Raw genomic sequence first — 23091 nt, 5'->3', positions numbered from 1 at the left:
CTGGGGCCCACACACTAGCCGCGTACATAATGATGGGCTCCGCTACCGCGACGTATATGGTCCTGATCACCTCGGGGTTTAGGCCCCACGAGATTTTCGCTGCGGTTGACAGTCGACGATAAAGGCTCTGCGCTATTTTACATACTGTTTCAATGTGCGCCTTGAAAGTGAGCTTATCGTCAACTGTCAACCCCAGGATTTTCATTTTATTTGTGAGTTTAATGGGCCTCCCGCCCATGTTCAGGCGTGAAATGGAAGCAATTCTGTGTTTCGTTTGATGAGTGTGGTGCCGGAGGCCTAATTTAAGTCCCTTTCTCTTTACCACCCTTTTCTTATAAGGAGAGGATGGGAAGTGGAAGTGGATTTGATGGTGGAGGAGATGCATAGGAAGGGGAAATATCTTCTTTATGTGTGTCTCCTCCTTCGTCGTATAAGGGAAGGCAACGCATTTGCAATTACGGATGTCTATGGGCAGCGGTCGTTTCGCCATTTTGGCGGATTTAGGTGGCCGCTTGCTTGTTTCCCACCTTATGTTATAAAAAAAATCAGTTAATAAGAAAATAATAATTTTAGTTAAGTTCGATAAATTTTATTTAAACCGAATATCGATAGTTCATAACAGGGATGTTGCGAATATTCGCATCCGCATCCGCAAATGCGGAGCTTCTGCATAGATTTGGACATCTGCATCCGCATTAATCAGTGCGGATGTTCATGCGGATGCGAATATCATGCAAGTAGCCGGGCAGTGTTCCTAGCGAACAATTATTTAGTAGCCCGGGTTTAATTTATGAACCTCTGCGTAATCGCCCTGAACCAGAAAAGGCGGCAATACTCCTGTTCATAAAGTACAATGCTCCTATTTTTAATTTTAATTACTAATTTACCAATAGGAGTTTAATATATATTAATGTTTGATTAATTACAACAAAAATATTAATAACTAGCTGTTGCTCGCGACTTCGCCCGCGTGAAATTAAAAAATGTAACCTACCTATTACGTTCGCCCTTTTTTTCAACCTATTACCAAGAGTATTGACTTAGTAGTAATCTACGTAATAACAGAAATCTACCGATACAAGTTCCATATTTCGAAGCCCGTAGCTTGTAAGCTGATTTTTCGGTTATTATACACATAATGTTAATTGACCATTTCTTATTAGCACTTTACTTATGTTTGTATTATTATAGTTTTAGAAAGAAATACTAGAATCATTTAAGGACACTTCTGTTTACCGTTAGAAAAAAACAACCATATTGATTTGGAAGTAATTATTAAAACCAAAGGAGTTTAAAAAAACTGTACTTAAAATAACAGAACCTTTTTACTTTTTGTATATTGTTCCTTAACTACAAAGTTTATATTCAGCCATTTTTAATTTAATTCATCATCATCTTTACCTGCCCACTATTAGGCATAGGAATATAATTGTATTTCGAAAATTCCCACTAATTAATAAACATTTAATCACTTTAAAAAATAAAAAAGCATATATCATATATGATACATAGATAGATATAATTAGATAGACAGATAATAACGTGTCATGATCATCGAAATCAAAACTGATGCAATATAGTAACAAATTTCAACATATCGCATCAAATATGTAGGTTTTAGTTAACGGCAAATTAATCGAACATGTTCATTGCTATGACTAAGACGCGTTTTTTATTAAATTTTTACGTTGTAATGGGCTTTTGGCCTTTCGCTTTTAGAAAAGTTTAATTTATGCCTCATTCCTCGATAAGTAGCATTGGCGTCGTCTATGCGACGGTGACATAGATTGGTTATTTGTTGTCGTAACACTGTGGAGCAACAGGGAGAGTTCGAGTTCCGAAGGTTTCGGTGTGTTCCTTGGAGATATCGGAACCTTCGATTGTCACTTGAGGACGGCCACCGAAGGGGTTTTAGTGCGTCAAATCTTACATATTCCTATCATTTTCTTATAAGGAATGGATGGGAAGAGAAAGTGGATTTAATGGTGGAGGAGACGCATAAGAAGGAGACACTGAATTCATTTCTCAAATATTTATAGTCAAGTCGTGTAGTTAAGGTGAATTAGCTTCATTCACCTTAACCGATGTTTTTAAGCAGGTTACGTCACTACCAAACTAAAATAGATGTCAAATGTGGCTTATTATCTTAGTTACTAGAAAACAAAAATAAAACGTTTTACATAGTTACTGTTGGCGAATATGCAAATTTGCTATTAATTTTATGGAAGGAGTAACTTTATGGTACCTAAAAATATTATAACTGACATACTTACAGAATAAACTTACAGAATAAAAAATAAAATATAAAATAAAAAGAGAAGAGAGAGAGAGAGATGGGTAGATTGTATGAAAAAGGACATGCTTAAGAAAGGAATGAATTTAGATATGACGGCTGATAGACATGTATGGTGCCGAACCTCCGTAGGTAGGGCAAGTTGAAGATGGTATACTTTTATAATACCGGTTTTAGATAAACAGGCACCAGGGAAAATAACGTTAATAAAAACAATTTAAGCAGATTTAACAACAATTTAAACAGATCACCATTTATTGCTTTTCATTGCCTAGTTTTTTTTTCAGAGCTTGCCAGATTCTCTTCAGATTTTTGCCAGATCGTATTTTGTACAGAAAATATACATATAATGCGTCTCGCATATCTTATTGAAATTTGGCACAGCTAAAGACTGGATTAACATATGGGATACTGATCATTTCATATAAATTTGATTCCCGAGGCATATGTGATTATTCTTTTATTGGCCGACTTCTTAAAAGAAGGAGGTGCTCAATTCGTCTGTATGTTTTTTTAGTACGTATATTTATTTGAATACTGCGCGGTCGAAATCGCGGGCAACAGCTACTCTATATCTATACTATTATAATAAAGCGTAAACACACAATTCTTTAACTTATTAAAACTTTCGTGAGACATTATACTATATAAATTATAACACGGCTAAACTCAACAAACTCCAATAGCACCGGTTGTTGCCAATATATTTATGGAACATTTTGAGGATAACGCTTTACGAACGGCTCCAATCAAACCCAGATACTGGTGGAGATATGTCGATGATGTGTTTGCCATTGTTACAAGACAAGGCTTAAGCTTGTTGTTGGACCATTTGAACAGTATACATCCAAAGATTGTATTTACAAAGGAGGAGGAAACGGACGGAACTCTCCCGTTTTTGGATGTTCTAGTAAAGCGGGAACCCACTGGAAATCTTGTACATACGGTATACAGAAAGCCGACCAACACAGATCGTTACTTAAGAGCCGACTCACACCATCACCCCTCACATCTGTCGTCAGTACCACGCACTTTGATCAACCGTGCGCTTCGGTTGTGTGATCCACAGTTTATTGAGTCGGAATTGTCACACGTACGACAGGTGTTAGAGAGCAACGGCTATAATTGGCGGCAGAGTTACCGCCTTGCAAACACATCAAGCAAAGGACGGCCACAGGATGTTGAGCGTGTCCCGGCATACTTGCCGTACGTGCGGGGGATAACGGACCGAATTGGTCACTTGTTACGCCGGAGATATAGCATCAGGACCATTTTCCGACCCCTGACACAAATACAGAAAATACTGCGGTCCCCTAAAGACCGGGACCCTCTGGACAGCCCTGGGGTCTACGAAATTCCATGCGATTGCGGTAGGAACTACATCGGAGAAACGGGGCGCAACATAAAAACTAGACTCACGGAACACATCCGGAGCATTCGCAAGCTCGACAGCAACGCCTCGGCGGTGGCGGAACATGCCCTTGCCTCCGATATGTCACATTATATTAGGTTCGACAAAGTGAAAGTGCTAGCCCGCGAGAAGCATTTTGTATCCCGCAAGCTTCGTGAGGCAATAGAAATCAGCCGTCGGCCTAATTATAATAGAGACAAGGGTTGGGCTCTGCCACCCGCGTGGGAACCCGTGCTGCTGAATGCGAAGCGGAATAAGATCGACAATGTCGAAGACAACTTAGTGGACATTGTAAGTGTATTTTGTGCCCCCGTTAATAATAATAACACCACCACGTCAGTTTCGAGCTCGTCTGCGCCGACGCACATAGTGAATAGTGTACCCCCCGCACCCCCCGCGCCCCCCGCCCTGTCGAAACGCGCGATGCGGGCGAGGGCACGCAGTGACCGTCGCGACGCGCTAGCGAGTATACCCGATTAATCACTCACCCTGAAGAAGGACCCCCAACGGGTTCGAAACTGTCGGTGCCTACACCGAATGTTATCACGTGAGTTTAGCCGTGTTATAATTTATATACACAATTCTTTGTTGCCTAACATGTCGGCAATTACAGGATATTTTTGAATAATTATTTTTTTAATAAAAAGCCCTACACTTACGTCACGCTTTAGGCTAGATAGTTTCACACCAATAAACTTAGGGGGTAAATATTTTGGATATAAACCCTAATGTGGGATAGAGATAAGTTATTGCCAACATCAAGGAAGCTAGATTGGTTAGGTAATTGGTATTTTGACATTTGCAATCGAGAATTTGATAAATGTAAACAATAAAATAAAGTTTTTACAGTTGCATGCGGACGAAGCCGCATGGGAACAACTAGTATTAATATAAATTAGAGGTCACAGAATAACATATTTATCGACATAAAATATTTAGGTGAATTCCTCCCTTGGGAAACAGCACCGAACGCATGGGATCGTACTCCAACACAGTTGGGGTGTTTTTCGAAGGTTCCACTCGGAACTTGGACAGGAACTTAGCAACGCATACTCGGGACTGCACCTTGGCGAACCGCATTCCTGAAAAGTATATAATTTTATTATTGTTTACTGGAATTACACTACTAGTACCTAATACTTCAGTATCTTTGACTACTTTAAGGAGCACATGTGACATGATATCAGGTCAATGACGTAAAACGATAACCATAAATACATTGGTGATAATTAACAAAATACTTTAATTTTTAACGAAATCTCAATGTTGTGGTTACCAAAGTTATTATTTTGTTATTTGAAACAAGTGAAACTATATTAATGACTAACTGTTACTCGCTTCTAACGTTAAAAGAATTTTTAAAAACCGCCCAGTAGTTTTCGAGTTATTTCAATACATACAAAAATACAAATCTTTCCTCTTTATAATATTCGTATAGATATAGCTATAGATGAGATAATAATATATAAAACATTAATTGTAAAATATAACAATGATATCATCACAGTATTGTAGTTAGTTTAAATTCAGAAAATGGTAATAAATAGGCTATCGCATTTAATAAGTTAATTCATATTTTACTAACCTATACAATTTCTAGGTCCAGTTCCAAATGGTAAATAAGCACAAGAATGTCTATTTTTTTCATTTTCAGTACTAAATCGGTCAGGATCAAATTTCTCTGGGTTGGGGTAGTGTTTTGGATCGTAATGAATACCCATAGAATTGATGAGTACAGTTTGTCCTTTCTTGATAGTAACATTAGTGCCTGGGATTGTGTAGTCCGCTTGAGCATTGCGTTGTAAAGGATCTACAATTGGATATTTTCGTAATGTTTCATCAAATACTTGTTGCAAATAAGTCATTTCATTTAAGCAGTCATAGCTTATTTCGCCATCGTATCGATTAACAACTTCGTCAATCTCTGCAATGACTTTATCTTGTATCTCGGGATGTTTCGCCAATTCGTAGAATAAGTATGTCATGGTGGAGGCGCTGGTCTCATAGCCAGCCGCGTAGAATACGAACGCCTGAGCCGCTATGACGCTATCAGTCAGTTCAACTATTCTCAGCTTTTCATTGTCCAATTTCTTTGTCCCTTCAATTGTTTTCTGTTGTCTCAACTCCAAAATTAAATCCATAAAGTCTTTTCTGTTTGTTGGAATGCCACCTCTCTGTTTAATTACTGTTTGCGAGAGATTACTAAAGAAGTCATTCACAAAATTAGGAAAGATTGAGCTATTAAGTTTTTCAAGTATTCCAGGGTACATCATATCCAATTCTCTGGCATAACTTGGGGTAAAAATCATTTTGTCTATTCTGTTTAAAGTTTTGTACATATCTTCATCTAAGTCCAAGCCAAAGGCGCAAGCGGAGATAGTAGCCATCGTAAACTTTTGAACAAGGACATGTATAGGCTGTTCTGATTGTTTTGCACGAAGGTTCTCGACATAATCAACAAACTGTTCACCTCGTTCTGTCATAAGATACAACATGTTCTTCAGCTTACCAGAAGTAAATACTGGTGTAAACCTGTTCCTCAAAACTCTCCATGTGTCGCCGTCAGCATGAAACAGATTAAGTCCTAATCCATCTTTACTAAATGAAACTCCTCTGTCGACGAACTGATCGAAGTCTTTAATCATGACGTTCTTAATAACGTCCAAGTCGCGGAGGAGTAGACACGGTGAGGTCATTCTATAAACTCCGACCACTTTCTCGTTAGTATATTCATCGTAAATACTTTTAAAAACTAAGGCAGCATGCCTACGTCTGAGTACACTGTCTTTAATATTGCCGAACAATGGTAGAGGTTTCGGTCCAGGTACATTTTTGTTTTTCCAATAGTCGAAAGTCCTTGTAAAATAAAAATATACAAGTGTAAATACACTTGCTAAGATCACTAAAAGATACAACATTGGAATGCGCGCAGTTACTGAATGACATCAAATCGAAAGACGCTGTGTATTTATGTTTATTAAGATAACGACAAGTCATGATTGGGAAAAAATGTTTATACAGCATGATTCTTAATGGACGAATCAAAAGTGTTTAAGAGTTTGTAAACTTCAATATGTGTACACATAAATGGTTCCGCCATTTTACTATACCTAAATTTCAATAGATAAAAATGTTGTGTTTGTTTAAACAAGCCTATTAAGCCTAATGATTTCGTTTCTTTTTTAGCAATAACTGATGTGAGAACGAAATAAAAAATGTTGGAAATCATCTTAAATTAAAATTTGTTTAATTTTTTATTATGTATCATTTTTGATTCATTTTATATTCATTTATATGAAATAGTTTAATTTTCATATAAAATACATGAAAATTAGATATTATTACAATATGAAAATTATAAGTGATTGTTGCCGTAGACTATTTCAAATCATTCTTTTTGCGAAAAACAAAAGAAAGGTAAATAGGTTTTTTTTTGCATTTGGGTCTAAAGTTTTTGAAAAAAATTAATACAAAAAAAGTATTACAGCTTTTCAAAGGTGGAGTAAGAAATTTTATTTTAAGAAAAATTTCAAAATTTTATTTTACTTTGTCTCACGTGAGTCATTGCAAAAACAGGATGACCATGCAAAATCCCAATTATTAGGCATGTTAAGAAAAAATATTAACACTGAAAAATTAAGATCGAAAAACTGATTTTTACGATGTTTTTACAAAAAATTAAATAACTTGGGATAATCGGGCAACATAAATGTCGCTTTAACGATAGCTAGTCTATTCCTCTATCCGAACAAAGTTTGTTAACCGTCCCTTAAGGATCATCAAGATAAATATCTAAACCAAAAAGAGCAGATAGTATTTATGTTAGGCCTTTCTTCGGGGCAAGAGGCATAAGTTATGAGAATATACTTGGACAATAAACTAATATTTAAGACTATAAACTTACTCATATTGTAAATCGAATATCGCATTTATGTTAGGTTGTATTGTCAAGATAATTATTATTCTTAGCAGATTTAAGTAGTTATCGCAAAAAGATTTAAATAATATGTAACGATACCAAAACAGCAGATACCGACTGTCGTACGTTTGATACTCACCTTGAAAACGGACAAACAGTTTAAAAAAATTGACAGACGCCAAATAACTGTAATGATTTAAGTAAATATTTTTTTAAACAAAAATTTTACGTATCGCAAAATACCTTATCAGTGTACGGTAATTGAATAAATTACTCAAAGTTGTCAAATATCGTTGATTTCGGCGATTGGAAATCCCACTATCGGTCATCTCTTATGTGACGAGGTAAAAAGTCAACGTGCCAATTAACGGTTGATTCTATTACTATGTCAAGTGTCTACAGATAAACGACAAGAGGCAAAATCTACGAGAACTATACATTTAGGTATACATTCTAAAACATTACTAGTAGTTGTTCACTTCTGAATTAAATTTATGGAAGAGCAGCACATAATCTGCCGACCCTCCATAAGGAATAAGGGCAAGTTGATGGTTCACTTCTGAATTTGAGTTTACAGTTATAGTAAAAGTATGAAATACGGTCAGTTCAATATGAACCTAAATGTGACTTATAATTGAATAGAACTACAGACTTGCGTCTCTGTATGTTCACAAGACGTTTTTTAATAAGCTTTTATGTAGTTATCTATCGTTTTTATATCAATAAAATAAAATTATGTAACGAACAAAACAACTTTTTGTCTAACACTTATAATGCACAAAAGAGAACCGGTACTAAAAAAGACTGAAGACCTCCTAATTTGTTTTTGCCGTTATTATTTTTTCCTCGTATTACGCTTGTTGCTTGAAGTAATCTAAAGTTACTAAAGTTTGTCTAAATAAATTAGATTAGTTTGATAAATGACGCATATGAAGTATCGAATTCAATTTGTATAAAGGCAAATGCTGTACTTAATAGACAGGTATCGTAGTGACGAACAAACACGCATAGAGAACAATTATGTACTATCGATATTCGGTTTAAATAATTATCGAACTCAACTAAAATTATTATTTTCTTATTAACTAAGTTAGAGTATAATTCTATTATTGATTTTAGTGTAGAGAATTTAGCGATGACAGAAATAATAGCGAAATCCAATTCGATTACGTACGGCTGTAGTAGAAATAAACATTTATTTACTCTCATTATTTGTTATGGTCATTATTAATTTGAGAAAACAGTGTTTTTTTTCATAAGTTATAACTATAAATCTATCGATTCCAACTTCTATAAGAATAAAAATCGAAAATCGATAAGATTCATGACTGATTTTCACAACCCATCCCTATTAAATTTGAAGTGATTTGTCAAACTAATCTAAATTATTTAGACACACTATAGATGACGGTGCACCACGTATGTCAATGCTAAAACATTTTTTTTTTTGGCTATTTTGCTGCGGATTTTTTAGATTTGCGATTATGCCAAAAAATAGATTTTCAGAGAATTCAAGTTTGCAGAATTCTTACCTTGTTCATTATAAACTAGCTTTCGCCCGCGATTCCGTCGGCTTGGTATTATTTTTTTTAATTCAAAACCAAGTAGCCTAAGTGTTCTTCCAGACTATCCCTTACATCTGTACCAAATTTCATCGAAATCCGATCAGCCGTTTTGGGTACAAACTCTAACAAACATCCATCCATCCAAACTTTCGCATTTATAATATTAGTACTCGTATAATAATTGTCAAAGTTTGTATGTCTGTCTTCAATACAATTTAAATTTTAATAAAACTACTTTGAAGGCTTTAAAAAAGTGATTTCAAATTAATTTGTGATTGCAGACATCCTCCTACGTAACAAAGAAGTGTATGATTTTTTACTCTTTTTTATTACCTTAGATAAGTATAGATTATTTTAAATATTATGACTTCATTTTATCTTTAGGTTAGCTTTAGATTTAGGGTTTATTTTCATCTAGTAGGACATTTTACAACGCTATTTATAAAGAGGACATTAAAAAGAATGTTGTTCTAAAATATTAGATATCGCTTCGACTTCGTCCGCATGAAATTAAAAAGTAATAAAAAACTCGCCTGTAACTCATTGAAAGCTGTAGTAGTACTGTGGCTTTTTAATGAAAAAAAAATTTGGAATCAGCCTAGTAGTTTTTTTTTATAAAGAAAAAGCGGACAAACGAGCAACGGATCGCTTGAATTTAATTTATCAGACGCCTATGGACATTTGCAATGCCAAGGGTACTGCAGATGCGCTGATATTCAGTACATGCAAAATACAAATCTTTCCTCTCTATAAAATTAGTATAGATTACCGTCACGTTAGAACAGGCTTTAGCCATAATTACAAATAAAAGAAGTAGATTTATAAACCATTTATTAATTTCATACTTTAGTTGTCATGACCGTCGAAGCAGAGATTTCATCTATCTACATATAACATTCAAATGGATTCCTCCCTTGGGAAAGAGAACAAGCCGCATGGGGTCATAGTCCAACACGTTCGGTGTGTTTCTCGAAGGTTCCACTCGGAACTTCGACAAAAACTTGACTACACACACTCGGGATTGAACCTTCGCAAACCGCATACCTGGATTGAACAAAATATATTGAGTACGAGTATAATCAAAATGAATTTAGACTTTAGTAAATTGAAAATATTATGGAGATGCTCACATCCTATCCATCCACGCTTTCCAATAAGCGCTTTAAAAAAAACGACACCAACGATGAATAGCGTAGCGTGGAATACAATTTTAAGTGTTAAGATTGAATGTGGATTGCTACAAAGGCAGAGGAAGACCGAAGAAAGTATGGATAGATTGTGTGAAAGAGGACATGCCTAAGAAGCAAGTAGATTTAGATATGACGGTTGATAGATACTTATGGGATTATGGAGCAGCACATACTGTGCCGACCCTCCGTAGGTAAAGGGCAAGTTGATAATGATGATGACTGTTATAAGAATTGATAAACAATGGTTAATATTAATTTTTACATACCAATACAATTCCTGGGTCCAGTTCCAAATGGCATATAAGCACACGAATGTCTGTCTTTCTCATTTTCAGGACTAAACCGTTCAGGATCAAACTTCTCAGGGTTGGGGTAGTGCTTAGGATCGTAATGGATACCCATAGGATTCACAAGTACAGTTTGTCCTTTTTTGACAGTAACATTAGTGCCTGGGATTGTGTAGTCCATTTGAGCGTTGCGTTGCAAAGGATCTATAATTGGATATTTCCGTAATGTTTCATCAAACACTTGCTGCAAATAAGTCATTTCATTTAAACAGTCATAGCTTATTTCACCGTTGTGTCTTTTAACAACTTCGTCAATTTCTGCAATGACTTTATCTTGTATCTCAGGATGTTTCGCCAGTTCGTAGAACAAATATGTCATGGTGGAAGCGCTGGTCTCATAGCCAGCCGCGTAGAACACAAAAGCCTGGGCAGCAATGACGGTATCCGTCAATTCAACTATCCTCAGTTTGTCATTGTCCATTTTTTTCGTCCCTTCAATTGTTTTCTGTTGTCTTAACGCCAAAATCAAATCCATAAAGTCCTTTCTATTTGTTGGCATTCCACCTCTTTGTTTAACGACAGTCTGTGCGAGGTTATCGAAGAAAGTGTTTACGTATTTAGGAAATATTGAACCATTAAACTTTTTCAGTATACCAGGATACATCATATCTAACTCGTTGCTGTAGTTTGCAGTAAAAATCATTTTGTCTATTTTATTCAATACTTGATACATATCTTCATCCAAGTCCAAGCCAAAGGCGCAAGCGGAGATAGTAGCCATTGTAAACTTCTGAACGAGGACATGTATAGGTTGTTCCGATTTCTTTGCACGGAGGTTCTCAACATAGTCAACAAAGTGATCACCCCGTTCAATCATAAGATACAACATATTTCTCAGTTTACCAGAAGTAAAAACTGGTGTGAATCTGTTCCTCAGGACTTTCCATGTGTCTCCATCAGCATGGAATAGATTAACTCCTAGTCCTTCTTTACTGAATTCGACTCCTCTGTCGACGAACATATCAAAGTCTTTAATCATGACGTGCTTAATAACGTCCAAGTCGCGGAGCAGTAGACAAGGTGTGGTCATTCTGTAGACTCCGACCACTTTCTCATTGGGATATGCATCGTAAATACTTTTAAAAACTACTGCGGCATGCTTACGTCTCAGAGTGGTTTCCTTAAGGTTGCCGAAGAATGGTAAAGGTTTAGGTCCAGGTACATTTCTATCCTTCCAATAATTGAAAGTCCTTGTAAAATAAAAGTATAAAAGTGAAACTACACTTGTCAAAGTCACTAAAAGGTATAACATTGCGGTACTGTACACAATTACCGAATGAAACAAATGGAACGTGTTGATAGGACTTTATATGGACAAATTACGTTGTCATCGTGGATTACAAAGCAAAACTGAGAGAACTTATAAAAATGCTGATGATGATTATATGCTCGTTCTATTTACATTAAATATTGTTGGTTGTGTTTCCAACTACAACTACTATAAGTGATAAATATAAAAAGTATATCGCTCTAGTGAATTGTCGTCAATAATCTTAGTAATATCCTTTCTTATCTTTTAAGTAAAATCGGTCCGTTTAGAATTTCTGAGGTTCCCCAGGACACCTTAAACACATTGATTTTAGTAACTATAAAGTGACAAATGAGTAAGGGTAAAAATAAGTATGGCGGCATAGAAATATCGCAATATAAGAGGATGGTATTGCAGAAACTAGGACACCGAACTCACGCCTATTTAATAGACTGAACGGGCCCATTTGTGCCAAAAATGTTGTTGTCGCGGACCAAATGAAGGAAGAAATGTTGGTAGATTGACTCTAAGGTAAACTAAGGTAAGCCTCAGTAAATTTTCATTTTAATTGCACCACGCAATCTATTAAGAGAAATAGAATAAATTAGATTTCTTTATTAGGCCAATGCAAAGTAGGTTATCAATTTTGGTCGGACCGACCTTTACCACTGATTTTTTTATCTGCGAGGGACAAACTAAAGAGTGTCATAAAATTCAGTAAAACACAGATCGATAAAACAAACTAATTGATCCTGCAATAACTTCAAATGTACGAGTACGCTTTATGACAACTTCTAACATATTGTTACGAGTGTGGGAGGTAGAGTTAAACCGCTTGATAATTTCTTCATAAACTTATTCACGACTCACAGAGACAGCGATACACAACCCTCACACAGTTGTTTCTTAAAATTTCACGACACACAAAATACAGGATCACTAACACTAAGCACTTTACAGAACACCACTTTCGCTTAATCTTCTTCGTAATTTGCTTAGTACTTCTTCTTCACAGTTTACTTTCCACTGTATCACTCCCTGAGTCACGTCTGACTCCCCTTATATACCCCGAATTTGATCTTCTTTTCGTTATTCATTTGTCATTTTATTCCAGAATTTCTCGATAGTCCGAAGTACATAAAATTCATAATGGAACATTCTCGATGCCGTTACTAATATTTTCGCTACTCGCGGCGAACGAACATTCTGGAAACAGCTCGATTGTTCTTCAGAGATGAATTTTCGCTACTCATCAATAGATGACGTCGCGACAATATATAAAGAGCCCCTGCAGAGAAGTTATATCGGCCGATAGTTTAATCGAGTCAGGCTGTTGTTTTTTTACATGATAAGATGGCAAACGAGCGAGTGGCCACTTTCTCTTCACATCATCATCATCAGCTCACTATATGTCCCCACTGAGCGGCTCCGAACCTATCCTTAATAAAGAGTGACTAGGCCATGGTCAACCACGCTGGATAAGCGCGGATTGATTGACTTCACACATATCTTTGAATTTCTTCACCGATATGTGCAGGTTTCATCACGATTATTTCTTCACCCTAAGAACGTCGGGTAAATTATGTAGTTACATATGAAATTCGAAAATCGAAAATCACATTGGTACATTCGAGAGAGATTCGAACCCAGGACCTGTAGATTACAAGTCAAGTGCTCAAACCTCTGAGTCACTGACGCTCTCTTTACATACTTTCTTTATAAGAAAATGGTATAAAGGGGAAGAGGAACTAATGGGAGATCTTCAGCACGCACACTCATGAGATGAAACACAGTAATACTTCTCTTCTAGATTGTCTTCTGTGTGATCGTAGTATTACTACTTGTGAGTCGTACTATTTGTGCAAATGATGTTACTGTAGGCTCTACCACTGCCGTAAAAATTTAAACTACAACTTTAGTTTTACCGAACATATCTAAGAAGGGTTTAGGTTTCTTGCATAGCTACAAGTAATGTTATCAAAATTTGTCTTTTGCGCAGTTAAGTTCTGTGTATTATTACACAAAGTGTCAATATTTTAATTACGTAACGACCACCACGTGCTTTACGACGACTTGCAATTTTATGCTATCACTTTGTTATCGGTGACCAATGTGGTATATTCCAATTAAAATGAATCATCATTTTCATGTAATTTCACTCTAACTTACTCGCCCATACAATCAAATGAAGTCTGAGGAGGTAACCCCCTCCCCCTACCACCCTGGAGAGCCGATATTTGTAAAATAAATATGCCCTTGATGCCTAAAGATGACTCAATAAGACTGTCAGTTGCTCATAAAATAAATTGGTAGAAAATAGTTAGTCCCCTAAAAGGAGAGCGGCAGACTCGTAAACAAAGTCATCGGAACAAGGTCATAGGTTAACAACAACTATGCATACAATAACAGTGCTAGAGACCGCTAAAACAGAAGCCAAGTGTGCAAGGGCCGAAGCCTCGATTTTAGTCCTCTTTCCCTTCCCGCCCTTTTCTTAGGTGACGTATTAGACCCTTTTATGAAGGGGACGCATAGGAAGTGGAAATGTTACTGTTACTGCGTCCCCTACTTCATCGAATAAAGGCAGGTAAAGCATCTGTACCTGGAGACGGCCGGTCGGTTTACTATTTCGCCAGATTCCGATAGCTGGTTGCTCATATGTCACCTTGCAATGTAAAAAAATAGATAGAAGAGAAATCTGCTAGAATTCGGTTTTTGATGTTTATGGACTAACAGTAGAAACTCAAATGCCAAAGACCACTACGTCACATAGCTATATACCTGTAAAATAATTTAATAGCGAATAAGATTTTGGTACTTAACTAGCTTGCGCCCGCGACTCCGTCCGCGTGGAATTAAAAAAAAACAAATGTGAGCAAATTATGTGTTCTTCCAGACTATCTGCTACATCTATGCCAAATTACATCAAAATCCATTCAGCTGTTTAGGCTACAAACTCTAACAAACATCCATCCATACATCTAAACTTTCGCATTTATAATATTAGTATGATAGGTTAAAAAGGAAATAAAACCAACAAAAGGTTATCTCAAACCTGGACGGGGGTCTTGGAACAAAAATAAGTGGAGGATAATAATCATCATCTCCGTGTCAAATTTACATTGTGAGGTACACCTCACAATGTAAAATTAGCTTTACTTTCATGAAAACTTACAAGTTTTCATGAAAGTAAAAATAATGAAGTCAAGCGAAACTTTTGAATTCAATCTTGCTAATCTCTTATTATAATAAAGCTTAAACACACTTCTTTGTTGCTTAAGTTATTAGCAATCACAGCATATTTTTGAATAATTATATTCTTAATAAAAAGCCCTCTACGTACGTCACGCCTTAGGCTATATATTTTCACGCCATTGAACTTAGGGGGTAAATATTTTGGATAAAAACCCTAATGTGGGAATAAGTTGCTGCCAACATCAAGAACGCAAGATTGCCATGTCATGTCATTTTGACATTTGCTATTGATAATTTGACAAATATAAAAAATAAAGTAAAATTTACATAATTTCATGCGGATGAAGCCGCACAGGAACAGCTTGTACTAAATATATGCGAAAGTTTAGATGAATGGATGGATGGATATTTGTTGGGTTTTGTAGCCTAGACGTCTGAACGAATCTCAATTCCACGCGGACGGAATCGCGGGCGATAGCTTGTGTTCTTAACAAAGACAAGACAATGTCTGTTGCGTCAACATTTTTATCATAAAAATGTATGATAAGAGAAATAATTGATGTACTTAATACGATAAGTATAATATGTTTATCATTTTTGTACATAACGGTAAAATTCCACTGCCATGAGTCTTATATTAACAGCCCTTCATGGAGTCCTTTCATTATTTTTGGCACAATATAGGCTACAGATCTACAAGGATCTTATGACATATTTTTGACACTTACAGAGGGGCGCCTGCTAGTTTTTACGACTTATGTATGCAAAAAGTTCCCAACTTCCCTCTTAATTCTCCAATGTTGAAAAAATAGACAAATTATGTACAAGATTTGAGCTGCGTTGAATTGAGTTGAGTACACTGAGTAAGGGCAAAAAATTTAATTTGATACGCCTAAACTGTAAACTTTATAGTTTTTGTTCAGAATTAACAATGTCGAGTATTAGCATATTAGCATCATCTTCCCCATGGTCCCAATATCAACGAATAAAACTCCAAGTTACACCAGCACGTGGTATTTTTTCTGATATTTCAAAATTATGAACATGGCGACATTCACTCGCGCAGGAGCCGCTCCCTCTTTAAACAAAATGAGGCTTGAATTACATTAATAGTTTCCAAATATATCAACTGCCAAAATAATCCTCGTAGGTCTATACAGTATAATAACTATTAATCCAATTGATGGCCTGAACAATTGTAAAAAGTAGGACTTTAGTTATAAGCGTGGAGGTGCATCGGTAGAGGTAAACCCGAAAAATATGGATTGCATGAAAGGTGACATGATCATAAGGGAGTGATAACTGAGATGATGGATGATAGAGTTATTTGGAGGACGAAAACCCGGTGCGCCAAACCTACAGGAGTAACATAAGGTAGGGGAAACGGAGACGAATTCATGACCTGCGCCTCCAATATAACGTATAATCCTATCATTTTATATATTACAATATTGCTATACGACGAATTAAGTATATGTTAAAACAACGTGTAATACACAATTTGTATCCCATCACGCCATCTATTTCAGTTGTTTATAAAGTTTTTAATTTTAATGATGCGTTACTAGACAATGATAACCAAATGGTACGGTTTGTCTTTGTGAGATGTCGCTACTTACATCTTATACACAAAACCAAGGAAACCTTGTTATAATCTTCATTATATGAAATACTAGTCTTCACAGCCCTTTTTCTAGTGTTTCAAGTGAACCCCAACTGAGTTCTCGACTTATAGTGGAGGAACTTAATAGCAGTGACTTCATACTCCAGGGTAATCCGAGATCCTAAGAGCGATCCGTACGCGAGCGTACCGTTGGCCATAGTAGACTCCATCTTGAAATTGTCCTGTATTTTCCATCGACAACTGTTGCTTCATCATCAACTACTCAGCGAGGTTGCAGCACTGATACAAAAAAAAACATTCTTTTACTCATTAAGTACTCATTGTCATTCTATTCTATTGTCGGATATCTAAATATCTATATGTATGTCTAAACATACGATGGAAATCCGTCCTTTCTTTATTTATTGTATTTTGCATTTGAAGGAAGAGAGTGAAACATCGTTTCTTTTGCGTACTGCAAAGGAATGTAACAAGTTGCTAGCATCAATTTTTCCGTTCTAATATGACATGGTAAGCAGTAGGACAAATATGCATTTACTAATTTATCCCGATAATCTTTAGGCCACACTTACCATCAGGTAGGAATGTGGTCAAGCGGTGGTTATTCACTGAAAAAAAACTATTGTATTTTTCGAGTGCGGTGTAAGTCCGATTTAATTCGCTCTTACTCGAGCAAAGGTATATTTGCTTAAACATTATTCTTACACAAAAACATTTAATTTGAAATAATTATAAACGGTATTAAAAAAACTTTTTACTCAGATATTAAAATTAAATGATGTAGTTAATAGTTAAGTATGATTAAAACTATAAAATACAGAGGGATAAAGTTAAGAATGTGTATATTAGAGAAAGTATGAAAGTAGCCGAAAAAATGAGGTGCACAAGGTTAGCGTGGTATGGACATGTTATGTGACGAGAGGACATCCTCGCGTCACCATAGACATGTCTCTATAGACATAAACCAGAAAGTAGTAAGATTAAATGTGGATGGCTACAAAGGTAGAAGAAGACGGAAGAAAGTATGGATGGATTATGTGAAAGAGGATATGCTTAGGAAGGGAATGATAGAAATGTATGGAAGAGAAGAACAGCACAAACTGAGCCAACCCTCCTTAGGGACAAGGGAAGTTGATGGTGATAAATGTAAAGTACAGCCCACATCACATTGGCTCTTGCTTCATGAATCAAAAATTAAAACAACGTAATATTTTTCAATACATTTTAATACTAACACAATAACATTTTACAATAATAAAAAGAAATATGTACAGTCAATCAAACAATCAAAAACCTCTTCCCAGTTCGCAACGACTATCGTCCAAATTCCCATAAGAGATAAAATCAAATATTGTACCATCAATAAAGTTAATCTCAACATCTATCTACGTATAACATTTAGTTCGATTCCTCCGCGGGGAAACAGAACTAGACGCATAGGATCTAATTCCACTTCAGCTGGTGTATTCTTGGTAGGTTCCACGCGGAATTTGGTGAAGAATTTGACGATGCACACTAGGGACTGCACCTTAGCAAACCGCATTCCTGAAACATACAAAACACAAAACTAAAATAAAAACAAGTCATAAATTCTAAACTTTCCTTGCTTACGACTCGTTTTGTGTGAGCGTAAAATTTTAAACTTAGTATGGGTTTTAAAAAGCCGTATAAGCGTGACATGCCAAAATTGGCATGACAATTACAAATGTAATTGTCATCTTTAACTCAATTTTAAGATTTACCAAGTCGTGGTTTAAATTCGAAAAACTTGATTATCTTCTTTATTTTGACCGTTTACCACCATTTTCTTGGTAAATCACAAGATTGCAACTACTAATAATGTCGGAAAACAGTCAATTAAACAACAACATAACTTTTAATAACTATAAAATGAATTCTCATTACTTTAAAACTTAAAAAAGTCTGTAAATGATTTTCAAAAATAAAATATTACGCTCATTGGAGTACCTGATTGTAGAGAATTACCAAGGATGGCTGTGTTTGCTCAAAAATAAATGAGGGTCACATAACTTTTACCATAACAAGTTGGTAAATTACGACTACGCTAGATACTGTTTTCAATTACATACCTATGCAATTTCTTGGACCTGTTCCGAATGGCATATAAGCACCTGAGTGTATGTTTTTCTTATTCTCTGTTGTAAAACGTTCAGGATCAAATTTACCCGGATTCGGATAATATTTAGGATCACGGTGGATGGCCAAAGCGCTTACTAGCACAGTTTGTCTTTTCCTGATTTTAGTATTAGTACCTGGGATTACGTAGTCCATTTCAGCATTGCGTTGCAAAGGATCTACAACTGGATACATTCTTAAAGTTTCATCAAATACCTGGTTCAAATACGTCAGTTCGTTTAAAAATTCATAGGTTATTTCCCCATCGTACTTTTTAAGAACTTCGTCAATTTCTGCAATGACTTTATCTTGTATCTCAGGATGCTTTGCAACTTCATAGAACAAGTATGTCATGGTGGAGGCGCTAGTCTCGTAACCGGCCGCGTAGAATGCAAACGCTTGACCTGCGAGGACATCATCGGTCAACTCAAGTGTCCTTACTTTTTCATCAACCGATCCTTTTGATGCTTCAATCGTTTTCTTTTGTCTTAGTTCTAAAAGCAAATCCATAAAGTCTTTTCTATTTGTTGGTTTTCCGCCTCTTTGGGTAACAACAGTTTTCACAAGATTGTTGAAAAATGCTTTTAAAAATTTTGGGAAATTTGAATTATTTAGTTTCACCAATATTCCAGGGTACATCATGTCTAACTCAATGCTGTACTTTGGTGTAAAAATCATTTTGTCTACTTTATTTAATGTTTTGTACATGTCTTCATCTAAGTCCAAGCCAAAGGCACATGCTGATATAGTAGCCATCGTAAACTTCTGAACGAGAATATTTATAGGTTGTGCCGATTGTTTTGCACAAAGATTTTCAACGTAATCAAGGAATGTGTCACCTTGTTCTGTCATAAGATAAAACATGTTCTTAAGTTTTCCAGAAGTGAAAAGTGGAGTAAAACGATTCCTCAGAACTTTCCATGTATCGGTATCGGCATGGAACAGGTTAAATCCCAGTCCTTCTTTACTAACGGCCGGTCTCAATATGCAATTTTTTCAATCGAAAATCTCAATCCGTATCCTAATCTTTTGAAATACTGTCTCAATAAACGACCGAACGATAGAAATTCGATCTAAAAACATGACTAATCTATCGGAGGGAAAAATCTGATTTCTAACACTTTTCGGATCGCCCTCTGTTTGAAAGTGACAGTTGCAGTGTTTCAATAAATGTTTTTGGAATTTTGACATATCTCTCAATCTTTATTTTACAATCTATGGAAATCGGAAGATTCTACTAATTTATTATGAGATTAAAAAATGGTTGGCTTGTTGCTGTATAGTGATAGCTGATAGTGAAAGTGATTTGGAAGTGTTAGAGCAACTTTCAGACTGGGACGAAGAAGAAATGCATTTAGGGCGATGGTAGTATTTCAAATAAAAACTTTGCGAAAATCAAGCCTTTATATTTATTACAAGAATACAGTTTTTATATTTGTTACAAAAATAAAGTTTTTAATTATTACAAAAATAGTAGTACAATAAAGTAAACAAACAACAACAAACATTGAATTTTTCGCTTATCCGTGTCCATTCTTCATTTTTCAATTTATTCGTGGTAGCATTAGTCAATCATCAAGTCAATTTAATTTCACTGCTTTCAATGAACGAAAGCAGTGTTTTCGTGTCCTCCTTCGTAAGAGGCTTGCTTGAGGTCTGGAAATAATAAGAAATTACTATGTAGAGGGTTTATACAAATTAGGAGCGAATTGAAGCATCTTCACGGGGGAAGTTTATTGAAAAGTGTAGAAAGTAAAAACATGTCAAAAACACAATAAAAGTATACATACCATTGCACTTACACTTTCGATGATAAATATTTAATTGTTTATCAAAAAACACGAATAGAAGCTATATAAATTTCAAATTAATAGCTGATGTAAATAACATTGACAACTGATGTCAAATGACATTGACAGACAATGTATTCCTCTGATTACGATCTCGTACCGCTACCAAAACTCCGAAAAGGGAGTATTCGTTGATGACAATTTGCTTGGAACATGTTGAAACACGTTTTATTCGTAAAATACGCAACAAATTAATAATTAGTTAGTACGTCAAAACCCAAAAATGTGCATATTTTCTTAAATTCATCAATAGGTTTACAACACAGTCATAATGACATCTGCTTGAAATGGAACGCCAGGAGGGAACTTCACAAAGAACATCGATCCCGCTGATCCATTTTGAAAATCGGTTGATGTTTGCTATCCGGTGTTATTGAGACACCGGTTAGTGATCAACCAGCAGGTCGTTTTATTTCTCGATTGAAGCGATCTCCCGATCCAGGATGCGTTATTGAGACCGGCCGTAAATGAGAGCCCTCTGTCGACGAATTGATCGAAGTCTTTAATCATAATTTGCTTGATTAAATCCAAATCCCGCAGAAGAAGACATGGTGTTGTCATTCTGAAAACACCGACCGCTTTCTCGTTGGGATAAGCATTGTAAATGTCTTGAAGAACTGAGGTTAAATGCTTACTTCTCAGAGCGGAATCTTTTATGTTGCCGAAGAACGGTAGCGGTTTAGGTCCAGGAATATTTCTTTCCTTCCAGTAAATAAACGTTCTAGTAAAATAGTAATACAAAGAAGCAATTACGCTTGCACACAATATTAAAAAATAAAACATTTTTGAATTTATCACAATAATTTCAATTTACGAACTTACGAACTTGTGTCGTTCACTGAATCTGTATATATGTATTTTTGCATTACCTTCTACGTGTATTTATACTTTAGTAGATAGCGGGTTTATTAATAAATATTTATAACATCGCATTATCAGCATGACTTGGTAAAATTTAATAAAAGCTTATTCGTGGGTTCTTTGTTCGCGTCCGAAAAAATTGGGACCCAAACTCTTTATTTTTTTTCAGTTTTCATGGATTTGATGGCAATCATTGCATTTTATATCTACCCTACCCTACAACAGCAACCTTTGTAGTAATAGGTACTAACTAAACTAAATACTAAGTAACTAAGTAGCACGTCTTGAGGCAATTTTGCCAACTAAGTGCGACTGATTGACGTTTATGGAAGAAATTATATGAAAAACAAAGTAACGACAAATAATAAGTTTAATTTTAATTAAAACAATTTGTAAGTTTAGATTGGTGTGAACATATCCTTTGCGGATGTTGGATAGATAATTCGGTGCACACAATCGATCCTTTGTTTTATTCAGACGAAGTCAGGTTGATAAATTAGTTGTGCTAAATACAAAAATTACGCAACAAATAACCTGTAAATACTGACCGACAAAAACACATTATTAACGACATTCGCTGTAGTCACATTTTAATAGATTTATCCATTTCTAATAGACGATTATAGCTAATCTAAATAAGGATGATTAGTTTGACAATTTAGTAGAGATGGATTGTGTAAAATCAGGTATGAATATTTTCTACTAGCTGTTCCTAAGCGGCTTCATCCGCATGAAATTATAAAAACTTTATTTTATTGTTTACATTTGGGAAATATCAAAATTTAAATGCATAAATGACGAACTTGCTTCCTTGATGTTGGTAGCTCCTAGCTTATGGTGTTTTTCCCACAATAGGGTTTTTATCCAATTTATTTACCCCTAAGTTTAAAAGCGTGAAAATGTTTAGCATGACGTAAGTGTATGGATTTTTATTAAAGAAAGAATAATTCCAAAATATGCTGTACTTGCTGACATCTTAAGCCACAAAGAAGTGTTGTTTACGCTTTATTATATTAGTATAGATTTAGAGCCTTATAACCTATTTGTTGTTCCAAGCTATCCTCTATATCTGCCAAATTTAATCGAGATCCGTTCATCCGTTTAGACTACATACTCTAACAAACATCCATCCATCTAAACTTTCGCAGTTATAATATCAGTTAGATAAATCAAAATAAAAAACACTGTTTTTTTTCGGTGATTTAAATTCAAATAAATAAGGACAAATACTAACGAGTACGTAGAATGAGAGTTTATAGATATTTACTACTAATCCAGCATAATCTAAGTGGATTTCGTTAATATTATTATCATCGCTACCACTATATTTACTTAATAAAAATATAAAAAATCTCTATTGGACAAAAATACATTTTTACAAAATTCAATGGGGGTTCTGTCTCCTAAACTAATTATAACAACCGTGTGTTCACTACTAGAACTATTTCTTAATT

At 35.4% G+C, this 23091-nt stretch overlaps 4 protein-coding genes across 5 annotated transcripts in view; all 4 read right to left on the bottom strand.

The window, feature by feature from the left end:
• The window catches only part of LOC106104798 (cytochrome P450 6B5-like), a 13356-nt gene extending 6677 nt beyond the window's left edge, over nucleotides 1–6679 (bottom strand). The window contains exons 1-2 of one of the 2 annotated variants that reach the window (XM_013284938.1): nucleotides 5290–6679; nucleotides 4540–4786 (exon numbers count right to left, since the gene is read on the bottom strand). In XM_013284938.1, the coding sequence (XP_013140392.1) occupies nucleotides 4623–4786; nucleotides 5290–6622 (1497 nt within the window). In that variant the 5' untranslated portion in view covers nucleotides 6623–6679 and the 3' untranslated portion in view covers nucleotides 4540–4622. Of the gene's footprint in view, nucleotides 1–4539; nucleotides 4787–5289 lie in introns of those variants that run through there. The other variant, XM_013284937.1, reaches the window with a different exon arrangement.
• Nucleotides 6680–10002: 3323 nt separating this feature from the next.
• Nucleotides 10003–12001, bottom strand: LOC106104800 (cytochrome P450 6B5-like). The gene is made up of 2 exons (XM_013284940.1): nucleotides 10645–12001; nucleotides 10003–10232 (listed from the first exon to the last, which is right to left on the bottom strand). Exons 1-2 carry the CDS (start codon nucleotides 11975–11977, stop codon nucleotides 10069–10071), a joined length of 1497 nt encoding a protein of 498 aa, XP_013140394.1. The 5' UTR covers nucleotides 11978–12001; the 3' UTR covers nucleotides 10003–10068.
• A 5997-nt stretch (nucleotides 12002–17998) lies between these two features.
• Nucleotides 17999–21607, bottom strand: LOC106104805 (cytochrome P450 6B4-like). The gene is made up of 3 exons (XM_013284946.1): nucleotides 21599–21607; nucleotides 18881–19771; nucleotides 17999–18335 (listed from the first exon to the last, which is right to left on the bottom strand). The coding sequence occupies exons 2-3, from the start codon at nucleotides 19680–19682 to the stop codon at nucleotides 18172–18174; spliced, it is 966 nt and encodes a 321-aa protein (XP_013140400.1). The 5' UTR covers nucleotides 19683–19771; nucleotides 21599–21607; the 3' UTR covers nucleotides 17999–18171.
• LOC106104721 (cytochrome P450 6B2-like) lies at nucleotides 19761–21644 on the bottom strand (the record flags this gene model as incomplete). Its single annotated transcript, XM_013284850.1, has 2 exons — nucleotides 21138–21644; nucleotides 19761–19917 (listed from the first exon to the last, which is right to left on the bottom strand). Coding segments are annotated over exons 1-2 (579 nt in total), but the record flags the coding sequence as incomplete, so codon positions are not given.
• Nucleotides 21645–23091: the final 1447 nt, after the last annotated feature.

This window comes from Papilio polytes, unplaced genomic scaffold (genome assembly GCF_000836215.1).
Source record: "Papilio polytes unplaced genomic scaffold, Ppol_1.0 DF823399.1, whole genome shotgun sequence".
Lineage (NCBI taxonomy): Eukaryota > Metazoa > Arthropoda > Insecta > Lepidoptera > Papilionidae > Papilio > Papilio polytes.
The sequence above is the reverse complement of the archived record's forward strand: the minus strand, read 5'-3'. Positions and strand labels throughout refer to the sequence as shown.